The sequence below is a fragment of the Crinia signifera genome, chromosome 4 (assembly GCF_055691185.1).
Source record: "Crinia signifera chromosome 4, ASM5569118v1, whole genome shotgun sequence".
NCBI classification, from domain to species: Eukaryota; Metazoa; Chordata; class Amphibia; order Anura; family Myobatrachidae; genus Crinia; species Crinia signifera.
In genome coordinates, this window is record NC_139220.1 from 223,981,654 (window position 1) to 224,001,647 (window position 19,994).

Genomic DNA, 19,994 nt, shown 5'->3' on the forward strand with positions numbered 1-19,994 from the left:
CCTTACACTGCTGTCACCCGCTATCCATCACTATCACCCACTGCCGATCACCCAATGGTGTGTGGCATATTGTGTAATGAGCGTTCTAGTATGTGGTATAATGTGTAATGGACATGATGGTGTGAATGAATTTCTCCCTACGTGCACGGCTACAAATAAAATGTTTGCCGTGCACACGGGCGGGATTTTGCCAGCAATCAGTTCTGAATCAGGCACCAAGAACAGGAATGCACTGATTAAAATGGACCCTGCTCCCACCCTTGGAATTCAAACCCAGCCCATTATGTAAATAGCCTTGTATATGAAAGATTTTCAGCAAAGTCTTTCGCCTCCTGAAAATCTCTTGCTCTTTGAGGAAAATAGTCTAGTGTGTACGCACTACTTTGGTGACAGATATATCTATCAAAGATTTTGGCAAAGTCTTTTGAAATGAAAGTCTACTAGTGTGTATGGGCCTTTACTTTATACCCACTTGGAAAGTATGAACCAAGTCGGTCTAATCAACAACAAAAAACATGAACAATTTGTATCGAACTTTTAAATGTATCAACCATGTCCATGTCTACCTTAAGCTTGTGTCAACCTTCTGTCATTGTCAACCTAAGTATGTCGACCATTCTCATGTGACTGTCGACCTAGACATTGTTGACCCAGGGACCGGATACCATCCCTAATAAACTGCCACATGCCGTGTTAGTTTTAAGATTATGGTCCGATTACAGATTGTAATCACAAAGTGTACACACAGTATTGCCAATGTATGAGAGAACATTTTAAGGTGCTTTGCTTTTTTACACAACGCTCAACATCTTCTACTGGCATGTTGTGTATTGTAGTTCTAGGACCGAGGCCTAAACCTGTAAAGTCAGTCAGATGAGAGGCTAGGAATGCCTGTGGATTTAATTTTCCGTATGAAACTATGTGCTGTTTGGTTTAGAGCTGGCTACTCTATCTGCATATTTTATTTGTTAAAGGAAGCTTAACAAGCCCTGTGGTATTTCTTGTGACAAATAACTGGGAACACCCTCCTCTTCTGCAAACACTATGTTGTCTAGAGAGAGGCTCGCTTCCCACCCAAGATCAAGAGCTGCAGATTAGTTATGGAAACAGCAGCACAAACAGAGAGCACAACTTTCACCTAGTAGTGTCTTTGCATATTTTAGAATCTCTAACAAATTGTTTTGTGTTCTGTAGTGCACGGAATGAAGGTATATGTGGCTTCACATGCCACCCACGCTATTTTGCCATTGTGCCACATATTTGTCATTTTAAGTGACTTGTGCCGTCTTTTGTATTCTGAAGTTTTTGAACATTACTACTTCAGGCTTTCCAGACTTCATCATGATTGTTTTGTTGGATATCATAGACCTTTTGGGATCAACACACTGCAGTATCTGGCTATTTGCCTGGTTACCTAACACCCTAGAGTGTTAGGGACTTGCTCAGCAGAAGTGACTTCAATGTTTTGGTAAAAAGAGAGAAGTGGCTGGTTTAATAACGATTTGCTTCTCTTATTAGGCCAACTGCAAATACATGCATATTGCGAGAACCCGGATATTGTTCTATGTGGAAATAAGTGTGATCTTGAGGATCAGAGAGCCATTAAGGAAGAAGAGGCCAAAGAATTTGCTGAGAAATATGGGTGAGCGGTTTCCTTCCTGGTATTGTTTTGGCTAACGTGCAACTTGCATACTACATCCTATGGGATCTGTACTGGGGACCATAAGATGCCTACCGTATCTTCCATATACAGTAAGAGTTTTCGGTGGTGGTGGTGGTGATGAGGATTTTATATAAACACTCACTATCATGTTCTATACATTAGTGGTTAGAAAGAGAATACATGCTCATTGAATACATGCTCATATTCAGGTAGAAGAGCCTGGTGCTCTCATTAAGTAAGATACATTTTTGCCAAAAAGACTCCAAACGTTAACAGAGTTGCTCAGGAACTGCCGACTCCCTCACACCATGCATCTCCCGGGTACATAGCATATTGAGGCTAGATGCAGGGTCAGTGCAAGGTGTTTTTGGCACCCTAAACAGAAACTTCCGCTTACTTCTCCCGCACATCCATCCTGCCTTTACAGAACCTTAAGTGAATGTGCAGAGATGGCATCTTAGAAGTTCAACACCTGCCTTTTGCAAGTTCAACTAAGATTCCTCTTTGAGTTGTCCCTCAAATTCGGGGGTTCAAACAAAAACCCGGATGGGTAAATCAGGTGCAACTCTAGTATATAAACAAAAGAAAAGAAAAAAAAAAAATTATATATATATAATCTATCTCTCAAATCCACAGCTTATATGCTGCTCCCAAAAAATTACTAGAGTCTTTATGGCAATACAAAATACAACGGAATAAAGGAGAGCGCACTGTGTTGATCTTTGTTATTATTTTTACTTAATAATTATTTAATACAGTAAATACACAATAAAAATCAAAACTATAAAATACATACATTTACACAATAAAATATTGGATCTTACTATCACCACTTGGAAATTCGGGGGTTCCCCTAAGATTATGGAGCACTTCGACAGCTGCCTAATAGTAGAGCCAGCCCAGGCTAGATGTATGAGGACACCGCTTTACCCAAATTATTGTCATATTTTTAAAAGGTTGAATTTCAGCTTAATTTATGGTGTGTGGTGCATTTAAACTTCTAAAAATTAACATGAAATGTAAAGTGGGTCACATGGAATTACCCAAGTGCCCCAATCAACCTTCTCAATGGTATTTTATCACTAGTCATAGTGATGCGTGTTACTGGCATGGGGTTTTTAAAATAGGCTTGGAAATAGAAGAGCGCTCTAATATAAACTACCTACCACTATATTTTTGGAGTGCGGTAGGAAATTGGAGCACCCGGAGGAAACCCATGCAAGCACTGGGAAAATATGCAAACTCCACCCAGTTCAGGCCACTGTAGGACTCTAACCCTGTTCTTGACTTGGATGATTTAGGTGACCATAAAACAAAGAATGCATCTAGCGAGGTTTACAACCTTAAATTTTTTTTTTTTAAGAAGTCACCTCTACTTCAACTTTTTTTTCCAAGTTCACATACAGTTAATGTTGCAAACGTTTGTTATGTTAGCACCACCTTGTGGACAATGACTAAAATGACTGGCTTTTCAGAAATCATTGAACTGTATTTTTAAAATTGATCTGCCATAGTCAAAGTTTTTGTTAAAGTTTATATTTAAGCACACCAATATTTATGAATTGTAAGCGGAGAAATCATTACATTTTGTCGCCATGGAGAATTTGCTTTCTGTTCTGTATTCTCTATTAGACAATAAAATATAATGTGAAAAACAAGTCTATTAAAATAGATAATTAGGGGTAAATTTACGATCATTTAGGTCTAAACGTGAATGCTGCTTTTTTTCTAAGCGTGCATGTCGGTAATTTTTATTAAACTTGCTCAAATACGACTATTAACCCCTTCCTGACAGAGCCAGTTTTTGCGTTCCTGACAGAGCCCTTTTTTTCAAATCTGACATGTCTCACTTAAGTGGGGATAACTTTTTTTTGCTTTTACTTATCCCAGTGATTTTGAGATTGTTTTTTCGTGACACATTGTACTTCAAATTAGTGGTAAATTTGGGTTGATACAGTCTGTGTTTTTTTGTGAAAAATACCAAAATGTCGTAAAAAAATGGAAAATTTAGCAATTTGCAAAATGTTAAATTTTCTGCTTGTGAGACAAATAATCATACCACTCAAAATAGTTAATAACTAACATAGACCATATGTCTACTTTATGTTGACATTATTATTTCAACTTCCTTTTAATTTTTTGGGACACTAGGAGGCTTACAATATGAATAGCAAATTCTCAAATTTTCAAGAAAATTTCAAACACTGATTTTTTTAGGGACCAGTTCAGTTCTGATGTGACTTTGAGGGACTTGTATGTGAGACACCCCCATAAATGATGCCATTTCAAAAACTGCACCCCTCACAGTATTCAAAACAGCATTTTGGAAGTTTGTTAACCCTTTAGGTGTTTTACAGGAATTAAAACAAAGTGTAGGTGAAATTTCAAAAATTTTTTTTTTTTGCAGATTTGCAATTTTAATACATTTTTCTAAGGAACACAGTACATTTTACTAGAGAAAGAGAAATGTGACTGAAAATTGATTTCCCCAATTCTTTTGTTTTCATAAATATCCTATATGTGGCCCTAGTGTGCACGGTGACCAAACCACAGGCTTCATAATAGAAGGAGCACCTACTTGATTTTGGAGCCTCCTTTTTATGAGATTATTTTTTAGGCACCATGTAGGTTTCTAGGCACCATAAGATGCTAAAAGTTAGGAACCCCCCCACAAGTGACCCCATTTTGCAAACTACACCCCTCAGGGAATTCATCTAGGGGTATAGTGTACATTTTTACACAAAAATGCAGTTCTGGCTCAAAATTTGTCATTTTCAGAAGGTATGAAGGAGACAAAGCACCCCAAAATCTGTGCCCCAATTTCTCCCGAGTACGGCAATGCCTCACATGTGACCAAAAAATACCATTTGCATGGCAGGACTCAGAAGGGAAGGAGTGATTTTTGGATTTTGCAGCTCAGATTCTGGTGGAATTTTGGTGGGTGCTATGTCGCATTAGCAAGACCCCCCAAGCACCAATACAGTGGAACCTCCCCACAAGTGACCCCATTTTGCAAACTACACCCCTCAGGGAATTCATCTAGGGGTATAGTGTACATTTCAAACCCCCAGGGGTTTCACCAATTTTGATACAAGTGGGCAGTGAAAATGAAAAATTAAATTTTTTACACAAAAATGCAGTTCTGGCTCAAAATTTTTCATTTTCAGAAGGTATGAAGGAGAAAAAGCACCCCAAAATCTGTGCCCCAATTTCTCCCGAGTACGGCAATGCCTCACATGTGACCAAAAAATACCAGTTGGGTGCATGGCAGGACTCAGAAGGGAAGGAGTGATTTTTGGATTTTGCAGCTCAGATTCTGGTGGAATTTTGGTGGGTGCTATGTCGCATTAGCAAGACCCCCAAAGCACCAATACAGTGGAACCCCCCCACAAGTGACCCCATTTTGCAAACTACACCCCTCAGGGAATTCATCTAGGGGTATAGTGTACATTTCAAACCCCCAGGGGTTTCACCAATTTTGATACAAGTGGGCAGTGAAAATGAAAAATTACATTTTTTTACACAAAAATGCAGTTCTGGCTCAAAATTTTTCATTTTCAGAAGGTAGGAAGGAGAAAAAGCACCCCAAAATCTGTGCCCCAATTTCTCCCGAGTACGGCAATGCCTCACATGTGACCAAAAAATACCAGTTGGGTGCATGGCAGGACTCAGAAGGGAAGGAGTGATTTTTGGATTTTGCAGCACAGATTCTGGTGGAATGAATGGTGGGTGCTATGTCGCATTAGCAAGACCCCCCAAGCACCAATACAGTGGAACCTCCCCACAAGTGACCCCATTTTGCAAACTACACCCCTCAGGGAATTCATCTAGGGGTATAGTGTACATTTCAAACCCCCAGGGGTTTCACCAATTTTGATACAAGTGGGCAGTGAAAATGAAAAATTAAATTTTTTACACAAAAATGCAGTTCTGGCTCAAAATTTTTCATTTTCAGAAGGTATGAAGGAGAAAAAGCACCCCAAAATCTGTGCCCCAATTTCTCCCGAGTACGGCAATGCCTCACATGTGACCAAAAAATACCAGTTGGGTGCATGGCAGGACTCAGAAGGGAAGGAGTGATTTTTGGATTTTGCAGCTCAGATTCTGGTGGAATTTTGGTGGGTGCTATGTCGCATTAGCAAGACCCCCAAAGCACCAATACAGTGGAACCCCCCCACAAGTGACCCCATTTTGCAAACTACACCCCTCAGGGAATTCATCTAGGGGTATAGTGTACATTTCAAACCCCCAGGGGTTTCACCAATTTTGATACAAGTGGGCAGTGAAAATGAAAAATTACATTTTTTTACACAAAAATGCAGTTCTGGCTCAAAATTTTTCATTTTCAGAAGGTAGGAAGGAGAAAAAGCACCCCAAAATCTGTGCCCCAATTTCTCCCGAGTACGGCAATGCCTCACATGTGACCAAAAAATACCAGTTGGGTGCATGGCAGGACTCAGAAGGGAAGGAGTGATTTTTGGATTTTGCAGCACAGATTCTGGTGGAATGAATGGTGGGTGCTATGTTGCACCAATACAGTGGAACCCCCCCACAAGTCACCCCATTTTGCAAAGTACACCCCTCAGGGAATTCATCTAGGGGTATAGTGTACATTTCAAACCCCCAGGGGTTTCACCAATTTTGATACAAGTGGGCAGTGAAAATGAAAAATTACATTTTTTTACACAAAAATGCAGTTCTGGCTCAAAATTTTTCATTTTCAGAAGGTATGAAGGAGAAAAAGCACCCCAAAATATGTGCCCCAATTTCTCCCGAGTACGGCAATGCCTCACATGTGACCAAAAAATACCAGTTGGGTGCATGGCAGGACTCAGAAGGGAAGGAGTGATTTTGGGATTTTGCAGCTCAGATTCTGGTGGAATGTTGGTGGGTGCTATGTCGCATTAGCAAGACCCCCCAAGCACCAATACAGTGGAACCCCCCCACAAGTGACCCCATTTTGCAAACTACACCCCTCAGGGAATTCATCTAGGGGTATAGTGTACATTTCAAACCCCCAGGGGTTTCACCAATTTTGATACAAGTGGGCAGTGAAAATGAAAAATTACATTTTTTTACACAAAAATGCAGTTCTGGCTCAAAATTTTTCATTTTCAGAAGGTAGGAAGGAGAAAAAGCACCCCAAAATCTGTGCCCCAATTTCTCCCGAGTACGGCAATGCCTCACATGTGACCAAAAAATACCAGTTGGGTGCATGGCAGGACTCAGAAGGGAAGGAGTGATTTTTGGATTTTGCAGCACAGATTCTGGTGGAATGAATGGTGGGTGCTATGTTGCACCAATACAGTGGAACCCCCCCACAAGTCACCCCATTTTGCAAAGTACACCCCTCAGGGAATTCATCTAGGGGTATAGTGTACATTTCAAACCCCCAGGGGTTTCACCAATTTTGATACAAGTGGGCAGTGAAAATGAAAAATTACATTTTTTTACACAAAAATGCAGTTCTGGCTCAAAATTTTTCATTTTCAGAAGGTATGAAGGAGAAAAAGCACCCCAAAATATGTGCCCCAATTTCTCCCGAGTACGGCAATGCCTCACATGTGACCAAAAATACCAGTTGGGTGCATGGCAGGACTCAGAAGGGAAGGAGTAATTTTGGGATTTTGCAGCTCAGATTCTGGTGGAATGTTGGTGGGTGCTATGTCGCATTAGCAAGACCCCCCAAGCACCAATACAGTGGAACCCCCCCACAAGTGACCCCATTTTGCAAACTACACCCCTCAAGGAATTCATCTAGGGGTATAGTGTACATTTCAAACCCCCAGGGGTTTCACCAATTTTGATACAAGTGGGCAGTGAAAATGAAAAATTACATTTTTTACACAAAAATGCAGTTCTGGCTCAAAATTTTTCATTTTCAGAAGGTATGAAGGAGAAAAAGCACCCCAAAATCTGTGCCCCAATTTCTCCCGAGTACGGCAATGCCTCACATGTGACCAAAAAATACCAGTTGGGTGCATGGCAGGACTCAGAAGGGAAGGAGTGATTTTTGGATTTTGCAGCTCAGATTCTGGTGGAATTTTGGTGGGTGCTATGTCGCATTAGCAAGACCCCCAAAGCACCAATACAGTGGAACCCCCCCACAAGTGACCCCATTTTGCAAACTACACCCCTCAGGGAATTCATCTAGGGGTATAGTGTACATTTCAAACCCCCAGGGGTTTCACCAATTTTGATACAAGTGGGCAGTGAAAATGAAAAATTACATTTTTTTACACAAAAATGCAGTTCTGGCTCAAAATTTTTCATTTTCAGAAGGTAGGAAGGAGAAAAAGCACCCCAAAATCTGTGCCCCAATTTCTCCCGAGTACGGCAATGCCTCACATGTGACCAAAAAATACCAGTTGGGTGCATGGCAGGACTCAGAAGGGAAGGAGTGATTTTTGGATTTTGCAGCACAGATTCTGGTGGAATGAATGGTGGGTGCTATGTTGCACCAATACAGTGGAACCCCCCCACAAGTCACCCCATTTTGCAAAGTACACCCCTCAGGGAATTCATCTAGGGGTATAGTGTACATTTCAAACCCCCAGGGGTTTCACCAATTTTGATACAAGTGGGCAGTGAAAATGAAAAATTACATTTTTTTACACAAAAATGCAGTTCTGGCTCAAAATTTTTCAATTTCAGAAGGAATGAAGGAGACAAAGCACCCCAAAATCTGTGCCCCAATTTCTCCCGAGTACGGCAATGCCTCATGTGTGACCAAAAAGTTGCAGGACTCAGAAGGGAAGGAGTGATATTTGGATTTTGCAGCACAAATTCTGGTGGAATGATGGTGGGTGCTATGTCGCATTAGCAAGACCCCCAAAGCACCAATACAGTGGAACCCCCCCACAAGTGACCCCATTTTGCAAACTACACCCCTCAGGGAATTCATCTAGGGGTATAGTGTACATTTCAAACCCCCAGGGGTTTCACCAATTTTGATATAAGTGGGCAGTGAAAATGAAAAATTACATTTTTTTACACAAAAATGCAGTTCTGGCTCAAAATTTTTCATTTTCAGAAGGTATGAAGGAGAAAAAGCACCCCAAAATCTGTGCCCCAATTTCTCCCGAGTACGGCAATGCCTCACATGTGACCAAAAAATACCAGTTGGGTGCATGGCAGGACTCAGAAGGGAAGGAGTGATTTTTGGATTTTGCGGCTCAGATTATGGTGGAATGAATGGTGGGTGGTATGTGGCATTAGCAAGACCCCCGAAGCACGGTGAAATTATGAACCTAATAATCCATAGATGTGTGGTATATTTTAAAACACTCCTTTATACATAGGCCGGGTTTGTCGGGGCAAGTGTCACACTGGAAAATAGTTTGCTTTCTTATTCCCTTTTTATAGCAAACTTTGCACCTTTTTTGTGTCCTGCCCTTTTTTCCAGTGGAGGGGATTTCATCAGGAAAATGCTGCCCTGGTACAATACGGGGGCCAGTACTAGAAGTACTGGGGCCCTCAGCCTGCTGGTTCCCAAATATTAGGCCCTTTATGACTTCCTCTTGAAAGTGCATAAATGTCCCCCTCTGGCCGGTAGAACGGAATAGCACGTAAGCGTTATACAGTGCCATCTGGATGATATACACGGCCAGCTTCTTGTACCAGATTTTTGTTTTCCGCAGGGCACTGTACGGCTTCAGTACCTGATCTGAAAGATCCACTCCGCCCATGTACCTATTGTAATCCAGGATACAATTAGGTTTGGAGGTGTGGGTACTGGTACCTCGTACAGGGACGGAGGTGGTACTGTCTCCGTGAATTGTTGTCAGTATAAGGACATCCCTCTTGTCCTTATATTTGACCAACAACATATTTTCGGTGCATATTCCCCTGCTTTCACCCCTTCTCATTACTTGGGCAATGTGCGTTTTTGGGAGGCCTCTTTGGTTCTTGCGCACAGTACCGCAAGCTGCTGTACCTCTTGAACCAAGGGCCTTAAACAAGGGGATGCTGGTGTAAAAGTTATCCACATAGAGGTGATAACCTTTATCCAGGAAGGGGTGCACTAAATCCCAGACAATTTTTCCACTAACACCTACGAGGGAGGGGGGGCATTCTGGCGGTTCAATTCTTGAATCCTTCCCTTCATATACCCTAAACCTGTGGGTGTACCCTGAGGTGCTTTCACACAACTTATACATTTTTATGCCATACCTTGCCCTCTTACTGGCGGAATTTAACCCTTCCTTTAAAATGTATAAGGGACTCGTCTATGCAAATGAATTTATCTGGGATGTACATGTCTTCAAATTTGGCACTGAAATGATCAATGACCGGCCTGACTTTGAATAGCCGGTCAAAGGTGGGATCATCTCTGGGTGGGCACTGTGCATTATCGTTGTAATGCAAAAATTTAAGGATCGTCTCAAATCGAGCCCGGGGCATGGCCATACGGTAAAATGGGGTGCTGTACAGAACATCTGTACTCCAATATTGCCTAATTTCTGGCTTTTTTACTATGCCCATATGAAACACCAGACCCCAAAACGTCATCATCTCTACTGCATCTACAGGGGTCCACCTAGCAAATGATGACGTGGGGTTTTGAGCAATAAACTGCTGGGCATATAAATTAGTTTGGTCCACCATTAAATTTATAAAATCATCAGAGAAAAATAATTTGAAAAAGTCAATTTCTCTGAGACCTGTGGAATCAAATTGGATTCCTGGCATGGCCAAAAACTCAGGAACCTGGGGCTCAAAATTGTCTGGTGGTGGGGTCCATACGAGATCAATTATTGGGGGGGGGGTCTCAGCTGCTCTACGGGGGCGTCTTTGAGGGGGTCCCTCATCACCAGAGGAGGAAGAGGAGCTTAAGGCGAATCCTTCAAATTCCCCGCTTGCATCACTGGCTGTGTCAGAGTCAGAAGCAAGCAGGGCATATGCCTCCTCCGCTGAATACATTCTTCTGGATGACTGGGATGACATTTGGGATGACATTTGGGATGCCATTTTTATTTTTGTGTTACTGGTAGTGAAATGTTTCAACACGTGTATAGTGTAGGGGGGGGTACAAACTTTATTTCAACCCGGGGGGTATGTAGTGTGTAGTGTGTATGTAGTGTGCAGAAAAAAAAAATACTTTATACAAAAAAAAAAAATGGAGGGGTTAAAAAAAAAAAAAATTGAAGGGGTTAAAAAAAAAAATTGAAGGGGTTAAAAAAAAAAAATTGAAGGGGTTAAAAAAAAAAAGGTCCTGTGCCAAAAATTGAGCACAGATGTTGGTCAGTAACGTCCGTCACTGAACAGCGCTGAAAGGCAACAGGAATTTGATCAAAAAAAAAAAAAAAAATAGATCAACCCTGTGCCGAAAAAGATGATCAGTGATGTACGTCACTGATCCGCGCACAGCGGCCACAGGACACCCACAAAATCACAGTGTGTGTAAAAAAAAAAAATTAAAAAAAGACCCCACAGCACACACAAAAAAAAAAAAAGGTGATCAGTGATGCGACACTGATTACCAGTGAGGGGCAGCAGGTGCAACTGACAGTGCAACTGGCAGGTATATATATAAAAAAAAAAAAAAACCTCTGCACCCCTAAAAAGTTGCTGATCACCTCAGATATAGTGATCAGCACAAAAGGCGGGGGCAGCAGACACAAAATTTAGCACTCTCTAGCACTCTCTGTCACTATCTCTCTCTATCTCTCTATCTCTCACTATCTAACACTCTATGACACTGCAGCAGCAGCAGTGACAGGTATATATATATATATATATATATATATATATATATATATATAAAAATACCCTGCGCCCCCAAAAAGTTGCTGATCAGTTAATTTATACTGATCAGCACAAAAGGGGGGGCAGCAGTCAGTTATATAAAAAATATATAGCACAATCTGTCACTATCTCTATCTCTCTCTCTCTATCTCTCTCTCTCTATAACTATAACACTGCAGCAGCACAAAATATAGCACTCTCTGTCACTAGGCCTCTCTATCTCTCTCTCTCTATCTCTCTCTATCTCTCTCTATCTCTCTCTATCTCTCTCTATCTCTCTCTATCTCTCTCTATCTCTCTCTCTATAACTATATCACACTGCAGCAGCACAAAATACAGCACTCTCTGACACTATCTCTCTCTATCTCTCTCTATCTAACTAACGCTATTACACTGCAGCAGCACAAGTTTACAGGAAGTCACAAGTAACAGGATCCAGGAAGCATCCAGCACACTACAAGCACAGATGAAGCAGCCAAGATATTTGCAAGGATCAGGTAAGTATTTTGCCAGGTTCTGGTCAGTATATCGCGGCAGATTGGCACGGTGACCGCACTGCACGCAATTCCAGACCGGAATGGCGTCTGCAGTGCAGTCACCGTTAGTTTAAACCCCCCTCCATGGCTGTGATTGGTCCGTCGGTCCGACGGACCAATCACGGCCTTTGGGGGCGGGCGGGGTGAGGTGGGGTGACACCAGTGTCACCCTTACACCCCGCGGTGATTGGTGCTGTACAGCACCAATCACCTCCGATCGCGTGTCACCGGCGAACGTTATTCGCCGGTGACACAGAAAACGCTGTAATTGGCTGTTCACACTGAACAGCCAATCACAGCAATCGCCGACGGGGGGGCGGCATCGCAGCCCCCCCTGGGCATGCACGGACATGTCTGCTGTCAGGGACAGCAGACATGTTGAAACTGTCACCGCGTCTATAGACGCGGTGACAGTTAAATGCCATGACGTACATTTACGCCATGTGTCGGGAAGTACTTCCCGACCATGACGTAAATGTACGTCAATTGTCGGGAAGGGGTTAATTCATACAGTTGTGTTGTGCTATGATTTTCAGACAATTGCCTAAACTCGTGGAGGAAAGCTACTGGGTACTAAAAAGGGCGCTGGCAAGGGGTGCTCTGTCAAGCAGCTACTAATGGGACTGAGTAGATCCCAATAACGTGCTAGAAAAAGAGAGCTAAAGTAGCACTAGAACCAATGAGGAGTTTTAGAATAAAAAATAACATTTAATGGTACACATACAATAATAGACAGGTAAAATATTAGGTACTTGTGTATTATCACGGCGCCCATCGCATCGTATACCATACCACTAAATATGGTATGCGATGCGATATTATACAATAAAATATCGCATTGCATCGTATGCCTTCCAATGGCATCTGATTTTTAATTGTACAAGCACCCTGATGGGTCCTTACAATGTTAAATGCCCCCCCTATGCCAACGCTAACCCGAAGCGTGGCGAGCCTCGCTGCGCTTGCCACACTATCTAAAATCAACTCCACGCCGATGTGTATAGTGGCGGTATGAAAAGGTCGGAGGACGCGTACCGCCGCCCCTCGCGGGCTCGCTGCGCTCGCCATGCTTCAGGTTGGCATTGATACTGGTGGTGGCTTTCACATTGGGGGGGCATTTCACATTGTAAGGACCCATCAGGGTGCTTGTACAATTAAAATCGGATCGAATCGCATGCATCATATGCTGCTATATGGCATGCAATAAGATGCCCTACGAGGCACATCATGGGCGCCATGATAATACACAAGTACCAAATATTATATTAAAAACATGTGCACTGCCCTTGTGGCCACTTAATGGTAAAATTCACTTTGGATCCGCTCCTATTTGTGCCACCAGAGATGGTAATATGGAAGAAAGGACCAGTCAGATAACAGAGATTTGTACACTTTCCATAGAGGTAGAAACTTGTTGAGGTGGGTATAATTACCGATGTAGTTCACCAATGTGTTCACCTGGGGAATTTTATATCCTGTTCAGATTGCATTACAGCAATATCCTCCTTTGCTGGTGAAAATAGGGAAAGTGTCCACTGTAAATCTGGATGTTGTAGAAAAGTCCTCCAATAAAGCGTCTGGTTGGATCCCAAGTAAAATGCAAATGGATAAAGTAGCAATTAGGGGCAGGTAGGTAGGCAGCAACTGACGCATTTCACTGTCACCAAAGGACAGCTTTTTCAAAGTCATCTCTCTTTTTAATTGCCTAAACTCGGCAGGTCTTTCCATAGGCACAAGATCAACACCAGAATTTATAATCCTTCCTAAACATAACCAGCCACGGGCTCTTTGGGCAGGTGCTAATCCTAAAAATACAAGGGAAAAAGGATGTAGGGTCTACCTGTATTTAAAGAACTAGCACAGGGCTCTTGTGCCTGTCTTTATTGTAATATGTTTTACATTTGGAACTACAGATACCAGCGGGCCATTTAATGCTTGTACTTGTTTTTCTTCAAGTGCCAGTATACGGGGAGGCTTGATGGGACATGTAGTTCCACAGGCAAAACAAATATTACAATAAAGACACACACCCATCTTTGGATAGCCCCTGGCTTCAGCCCTGTACCTTGGGGGGGGGGAGGGGAGGGGGGCTTTACTGGGTGTCTCCCCACTTTCCCAGGCAACCTGGCTAGCTGACTAGTTAGGGTGTAATGCCACGGCCGCAGGGTCCAATATAAAAGTGTCCAACGGCTGTGGCATCATCTTATTGATTTTTGGAGCTCGGTGCTGGTTTCAAAAATATGGAGGAGCCCTTTATATCCCCCCCCCCCCCATGTATTTATGGAAACGGGATCAGCCCTGGTTCATTAAATACAGAGGGACCCTGCATCCTTTTTTTATCTGTATTTTTCTAGAATCTGCGCTGCATGGATCTGACTGATCTGTGGGTGCTTCATATTTGGCAGTTGTTGGCTGCCGTTAAACTCTGCACGATTTCCACTGCACCATCATAAAACATGAGTCCTAAGAATATGTCTATTTCATTTAAAAAACCGACCTGTTCACATTTGTAACCAGCCGAGATCCAACTCAGCTGTACCACACGGGAGTTTTATAAGTTCATCCCTTAGAGTTTACAAATAAATTGCCTTTTTGGTTAATACAGTAGATTGTACATAGCAGAATATTTCTGGTGTCAGTTTGTATTGCTTGTGAGCATTCATGCCCTATGTAAACCAATAGAAAGTGATAATTTATGATTCAGTTAAGGAAAGAAAAGACAAAGTCTTCCAGATTCATAATAATTTGATTTTTAGTTTCCAGATTTTTTTTTTTGACTGATACCCCATTCTCAATGCCTCAAAAACCCAAGATTTTGCCAGAGCAAGCAGTAATTTCCTGTGTTATGGCTCAGTGTGAATGGGTGTGAGTGAAATTCCTGGGTGTAATGCCCTGGGAATTTCACACAGGTTTTTTGCAGGGATATTCTTGGGAATTACACGGGTGTCCGCCAATGTGAACAGGCGTGACCCGGGTTTTTCACACAGGAAGTGAAAAAAGCAAGCTGATTGGAGAATGAGATCAGGTGACATGTGATGTACATTAATGCTGCAGAGATGAGACATGGTGCACTGGAGGGATGAGGAGGTGCTGGAGCTGCTGGCTGTGAGAGGGTAGAAGGAAATAAAGAAGCAAGTGACTGGCACTGTCAAGGATTCAACAGTGTACTACAACATATAAAAAATACTGTCTGCCCATGGCATCCATAAAACCCAGCAACAGGTGGTGAACAAACTTAAAGCACTGCATGATCTCAATCGGAGGAAGAGTGATGGTGCCCATTTGGGCAATCAAAGCTGCTCTTTCAACAGCCAATCAAAGCTGCTCTAAGATTCCTCACACTTGATGGCAGGGCAGACTCGGGAATTTCCAGGGTCCAAGGTGCAGTGTGAAGGGTCTGTGAGCTGACATGATCTGTGCCCTGGCAAAAACCTGGGATAAAAAACCCAGGATTTTGCAGAGGTGGCAATGAGAACATGGTTTGAATATTCTGTGTATTCAACACCCATTTAATAAAGTAGTGCATGTATTTGTTTTGTGCGTGTTTCCTCCTGGGAAAAACCAAAAGTACTCCAAATTTCACACTTTCTGATTTCTGATTTTGTTTATAGAATTTTTTTTTTGTTATTATTCTGTTCCACTCACTATGTGGCATTTCCTCCTCAGAATCCCCTACTTTGAAACCAGTGCTGCAGATGGGACAAATGTGAATAAAGCAGTGGATACTTTACTGGACCTGATAATGAAGCGCATGGAACGGTGTGTGGACAAGTCTTGGATACCACAGGGGGTTGTACGGTCCAATGGCCACAGCTCTACTGAGCAGTTACATGAGGACAAAGACAAAGGCAAATGTGGCTGCTGAGACCACCCCCTTAATATAAATCCTAACCAAGATCTTTAATACCACCCTTAAGTTTAGAGTTCTGTGGACATGATCTCTGAATATACAGCGTTTGTATTTTGCAAACCTTGTGTTCCGTTCAGAAAAAAAAAATGTCATTATGTCAGAACTTAATGTTACAATTCCCATTCTACCAAGGTGCAATATGGCGCTTTATTTTCTTTGCAAGGAGACTAATGTTATTCATGACTGCATTTATAGACGGAAGCCTGTTGCTCCTGGTGGTGTTTAGCCTTTTTATATTACAGTTTTGCAGTATGAATTATTCAGCAATGTTGTTAATCTCTTTCTAAAAATATTCCGATTCTTTACATGACCTACAGTATGCCAGTCAACCTATGTTTATGTGCACCCGCTATTAATGCATAAATTATATATAACATTTCTTATGTTTCAACAGGAATTTAGGGCAGAATAAATTCCAGCAAAAATTCTTCAGGGCTGGTGCTAAACGATGACTTTGTATGTGCCATATGTGCTTTTTGGGGCCCTGAGACAGTTCCGCATTGGTTCTGGTGAGACATGCTGCCATACAAGAGCTCAATATTGCGAGAGGCCAAATTATACTAAAAAAATATAAATTCTGGGTTGGAAATTCTTCACTGCAATGGATAACAATAATTACCTTTTTATTTTGTTTTTCACTGTTCTTTGGTGATGGCTGGGGGTTAATCTTATTTTTTAAAATGGAGATAATATAAATATACATGACAGAAACTTCACATAACATACGGACAAACATGGCTTTGAGAAGATCTTGAAACTCCAAAATTAATGTATTTACATTTTGTAACCTGGTTTATATTGGTAACTTGAAGCCATTGAAATAAATCTAAATTTGTAATTTTATCTGTTCGTTGGGAAATTCACAGGAAAATGTTGGGTCATCAGTCATTACAAATTCTGTGGTATTAAAAGGCATGCATTTGTTTTAGAGGTTTTTTTTATCTATCTGTAATACAGGAGACCAAGATATCAAAATCCACATTAGGTTTTGTACCTCTCATACCTTAATATTTCAGTATCTTGTTTACTATGCACCAGGCATTAGGAGAAGGTAATAGTTCGCTACCAAGCACTGGAGATGCGTAGGTTGCTACCGCTTGTTGCTTATAAAACTAGTATGGCCCAAGTCCTAATGACCTAATTCTAGTATGCCATTGCTTATTTTCTCTACTGTAACCTTATAAAAATGTTATCAAGTATAATAGGTCAGCCGTATAAGGTGGCACATACATAAATGGTAAGGTTTTACCTAATATTTTCCATTTGAGATGTGTATTTATTATACTGTGTTATGCCACTTTTCTGTAATAACTGCATCATGAATATACTATGTGGTGTTTGCTCCTGGAATCATTCAGTTGTGTAAACTTAGTTATGTTGGAAATGGGCACAATCTACATGTTATTCTTGGTAGTGGTTATATACATATTTCATAAAATCCTATTTCCTCATTTGCAATCGGTTGTGCACTAAGCCCTGTAGAATGGCTGCAACCAAGGTTCTTGTTGGCCAGTGTGCAAATAAATAGTAAGGAAGCCCTTTAGGGAGCATGGTAACAGGAGGAACTGCACCTTAAGGTCATGTACCCACTGGCTTGGCTTAGCACTTGCATTTCTTAATGCTGGCAAAACTGTATTCTAACAATGTGTGAGTGATTTGTTTCCATTTGGAGCTTACTGTGCCCTAAATCTTGTACTGAATAGAACATAAAAGCAGCATCAGTTTGGTGACCTAATGGTTGCCAGTGACCAAGCAGTTGGCATGTATGAAAACAGTTAATATTAAGCAAGCAGTTCTCTACTCATTAGTCTGGCAGATTCAAATTAACTCACCACTTTATTTTATACAGTGAGTAGTGCATTATGGTGGCAGTTCTACAAACACTAGTAACAATACAATATGGCATGAGTGCACTATACAATTAGGTCCATTTCGTGTCTTCCAGTACATAGTCTGTTCACATATTTGTAAGACCTGCATCAGTATACATAAAGTAAACATGGTCAAAGAGCATAATTATTTCTACATCTTACGATCACCGATAATTGCAGGAGCTCAACTTTGCTCACTGTTCCAACGCCACATTGCACATCACTGAAGTGGTCCCATAGTGTCCCGAGGACAATACAACATCAGGAATCTAATGCTTGAATTATTACATTGTGGTGCATTGTATGAGATAATCTTCATATTGCTATGGACTGCTTTGTGCTAAATTTATTAACCTGAAAGATTATTTTTTTTTTTTCTCTCCAAAGGATCAGTATGTTATTACATTGATGTGATAGATGGGGATTGTTTCCATACACTTTACATTAGCGTAATAGGACTTCATCACCAACATTACTGCTGTACCCTTGTTTTCTTTCAGCAGAAGGTTTATGCCACCTTAATGATATTTTTATAACACAGAGTGGTGTTTGAGAATGTTGGTCCTGCTAAATACAGTATAGGCTGCATGCCCATGGTATAATATTGATGAGTGCCTTTTTCATAGCAGTCATCCGAAGGGTGTGTTAGGTTTACGTTGTGACAAATAAAAATTAGTTTTCAACTACTATCCAAGATACTTTAACAAGAATGTTTTGCACAGCTCAAATTTCTTACTGGACCAGGCCACGTGGCATCTTGGTGCAAGATGAAGAATGTGTGCGCCGATTTTTTAATGGTCTGAAAATAAGATTTAAAGTGAGATTTAATAAATACTTAAATGACCTATTTTGATGATGTATATTGTCTTTAACCAGATGTTTTACAAACAATGAAGTATATTAAAATCTATTATCAAATAAGTGTCTTGCATCATTTTAGTTTAGAATTGTTTTCTTCACTTTAGCTGTTTAAAAAGTTTTAGCTTTAATTTGTAATGTGACATGAGCATTATTTGTTTTATATATCGCTGTAGAAGTTAAGGAGTCACATCTGCCACTGCATCATTGGTGCTTGCATGCAAAATTCCTTCTGCCAGACCACCCCAGTAAAATTGTCACCTGTTGGGACTGCCTAGTAGCCACAATGACCGCCCATTGGAAGTGCTCACTGGTAATCCCATGGGGAGGCTACTCCCCTGCTAGGTCAGCCCTATCTGACTACTTGGGGCTGCAGCCAATGCAGTTCCTAGAAACCTGCTGGTTGATTTGTGCACATGCACGAAATAGACTGTGTTCCTGCATATGATCACATTGCAAATATGGAAGTGGCCACCAGTGATCAGACCCTGTAAAAGACAGAGGTAGGAGATACTGCTGCTTACCACATGCAAGGGTGTGTTTTTCTCAGTAGCCAATTAACCTGACAAAAGTGTTCTCTCAAAGCAAAGCTCTCCTAGTCAACTAGCAATTTTTAGTTGTATAATTTAATGTCCTAAAATATTTTTTAAATAAATCTGCAATATAATTGTAATCTTGAAACAAATTGATGTGCCCGAAGGGGGGTGGGGAGCAAACTAGGTTATAAATGACCATTACCTCTAAAAATTGCATTCTGTCCGCTGGTCACACATACTGAATCTGTTTGCAGAATCTTAATAGACACGATACAGTTAAAGCTGGCATGGCCAAACTGTGGCCCTCCAGATATTCTGAGACTACACATCCCAGCATGCCTTGCCATAGTTTTAGCATTCCCTAAATAGCAAAACTGTGGCAAGGTATGATGGAACTTGTAGTTTCACAACAGCTGGAGGGCCATAGTTTGGACATGCCTGAGTTAAAGGGTGGCGATGGAATATGTAGTGAAGGCCTATTTTCTCTGTGCTTATAGCAACCAATCAGATTCAATAGATCATTTTCTAGAATGCAATAGAAAAATGATAGCTAAACCTCCAACTTAGAAACTTAAGTAAAATCAGTAAGTTAGCCCTGAACGTCTAATGGGACTCCTTTTGTACCATACAGATGCTCAGTTACAGGATAGCACACCTACAAGCACCCTCACAAATATAAATGCCAAAGGCAACACAAGCCATTCTGTCAAGATTAATTTAAGTCCTAGATGATTATAAATAGACCAATACTTTAGGAATATACGAGGGTGGATCAGTAAGTACCTGTGTTTGAAGACAGGTGGCGTTGCTAAGACAATGCACCAGCTCCCTCATCTGGAATTGTTGCGGCCAAATTGCATGAATTGCGCTATT

At 41.3% G+C, this 19,994-nt stretch overlaps 1 protein-coding gene across 4 annotated transcripts in view; it reads left to right on the top strand.

Moving 5' to 3' along the window:
- The window catches only part of RAB27A (RAB27A, member RAS oncogene family), a 117,435-nt gene extending 98,787 nt beyond the window's left edge, over positions 1–18,648 (top strand). For 3 of the 4 annotated variants that reach the window (XM_083183878.1, XM_083183876.1, XM_083183877.1), the window contains 2 exons: positions 1,519–1,642; positions 15,613–18,648. In XM_083183878.1, coding sequence (XP_083040004.1) covers positions 1,519–1,642; positions 15,613–15,811 — 323 coding nt within the window. In that variant the 3' untranslated portion in view covers positions 15,812–18,648. The remainder of the gene's footprint in view (positions 1–1,518; positions 1,643–15,612) is intronic. The other variant, XM_083183879.1, reaches the window with a different exon arrangement.
- The last annotated feature ends 1,346 nt before the right edge of the window (positions 18,649–19,994 follow it).